A 776-nucleotide genomic window follows, 5' to 3' on the forward strand; every position below is an offset into this window, starting at 1 on the left:
CAGGGACAGCCAGGGGCGGGGCGTCCCGCGCTCAGGGGGACGGGGGCCCACACTTGTGGGGGCGCAGGGGCAGTCGGGGGGCACGGCAGGGGTGGCCCACGCTCTGCCGGCCAGGGGCCACCTTCCGCCCAGGCCTCTGCCCCGGGCCACGCAAGGCAGAGCCCGGGGCCCAGAGCTGGGCCCGCCCCGGAGGGAACACGGCCACCCTGGCCGTCAGGCCTGCCCAGGACAGGCCCCGGCCCCAGCCCACCTTGGTCCATGCGGCCGATGGTGGTGTACTGGGCAGCCAGGTCGGCCCGGGCCGCCGGCGTGTCAGGGACGAAGTACGGCACCTGCGGGCGGGTCCCGAGAGGAGGCGCTCCCGCGGGCGACCCGGGCCGGACGTCCCCCCGCCCCCCTGCGGCCTCAGAGGCGGCCAGTCGGAGGGCTCCTCCCCGCCGCCCACACCCGGGGCCCTGCGAGCCTGCGGGCGGGGCCCTACCTGCACGTCCTGGGGGCCGTAGTGCTGGGGCGTCCAGTCTGGGATGCGCCCCATGCCGCTCTCCCCGTTGCCGAACTTCTCGCAGAACGGCCCGTACTGGGGCTGGGAGTGTCCGCAGCGGTGGGGGTCGTGGAAGGCCACGTAGAGGAAGAAGGGCCTGGGGGGGGCGGGCGTGAGGCCGGGCGCAGGGCCCCCCGAGGCCAGCCCAGGAGGGGCCCCGCTTGGCCTGGCCTGCTCCCCTTCAGCTGAAAGCCTCTCTGTGACCCCCGTCTCCTCAGCTGCCGCCCGGGGCCCC

The 776-nt window shown here is 76.9% G+C and overlaps 1 protein-coding gene across 1 annotated transcript; it reads right to left on the reverse strand.

Moving 5' to 3' along the window:
- Positions 1–29: 29 nt before the first annotated feature.
- On the reverse strand, positions 30–739 carry SGSH (N-sulfoglucosamine sulfohydrolase; the record flags this gene model as incomplete). The annotated part of the gene is made up of 2 exons (XM_012734984.1): positions 482–739; positions 30–332 (listed from the first exon to the last, which is right to left on the reverse strand). Coding segments are annotated over exons 1-2 (357 nt in total), but the record flags the coding sequence as incomplete, so codon positions are not given.
- Between the last annotated feature and the right edge of the window lie 37 nt (positions 740–776).

This window comes from Condylura cristata, unplaced genomic scaffold (assembly GCF_000260355.1).
Source record: "Condylura cristata isolate star-nosed mole 26May11 unplaced genomic scaffold, ConCri1.0 scaffold00339, whole genome shotgun sequence".
Lineage (NCBI taxonomy): Eukaryota > Metazoa > Chordata > Mammalia > Eulipotyphla > Talpidae > Condylura > Condylura cristata.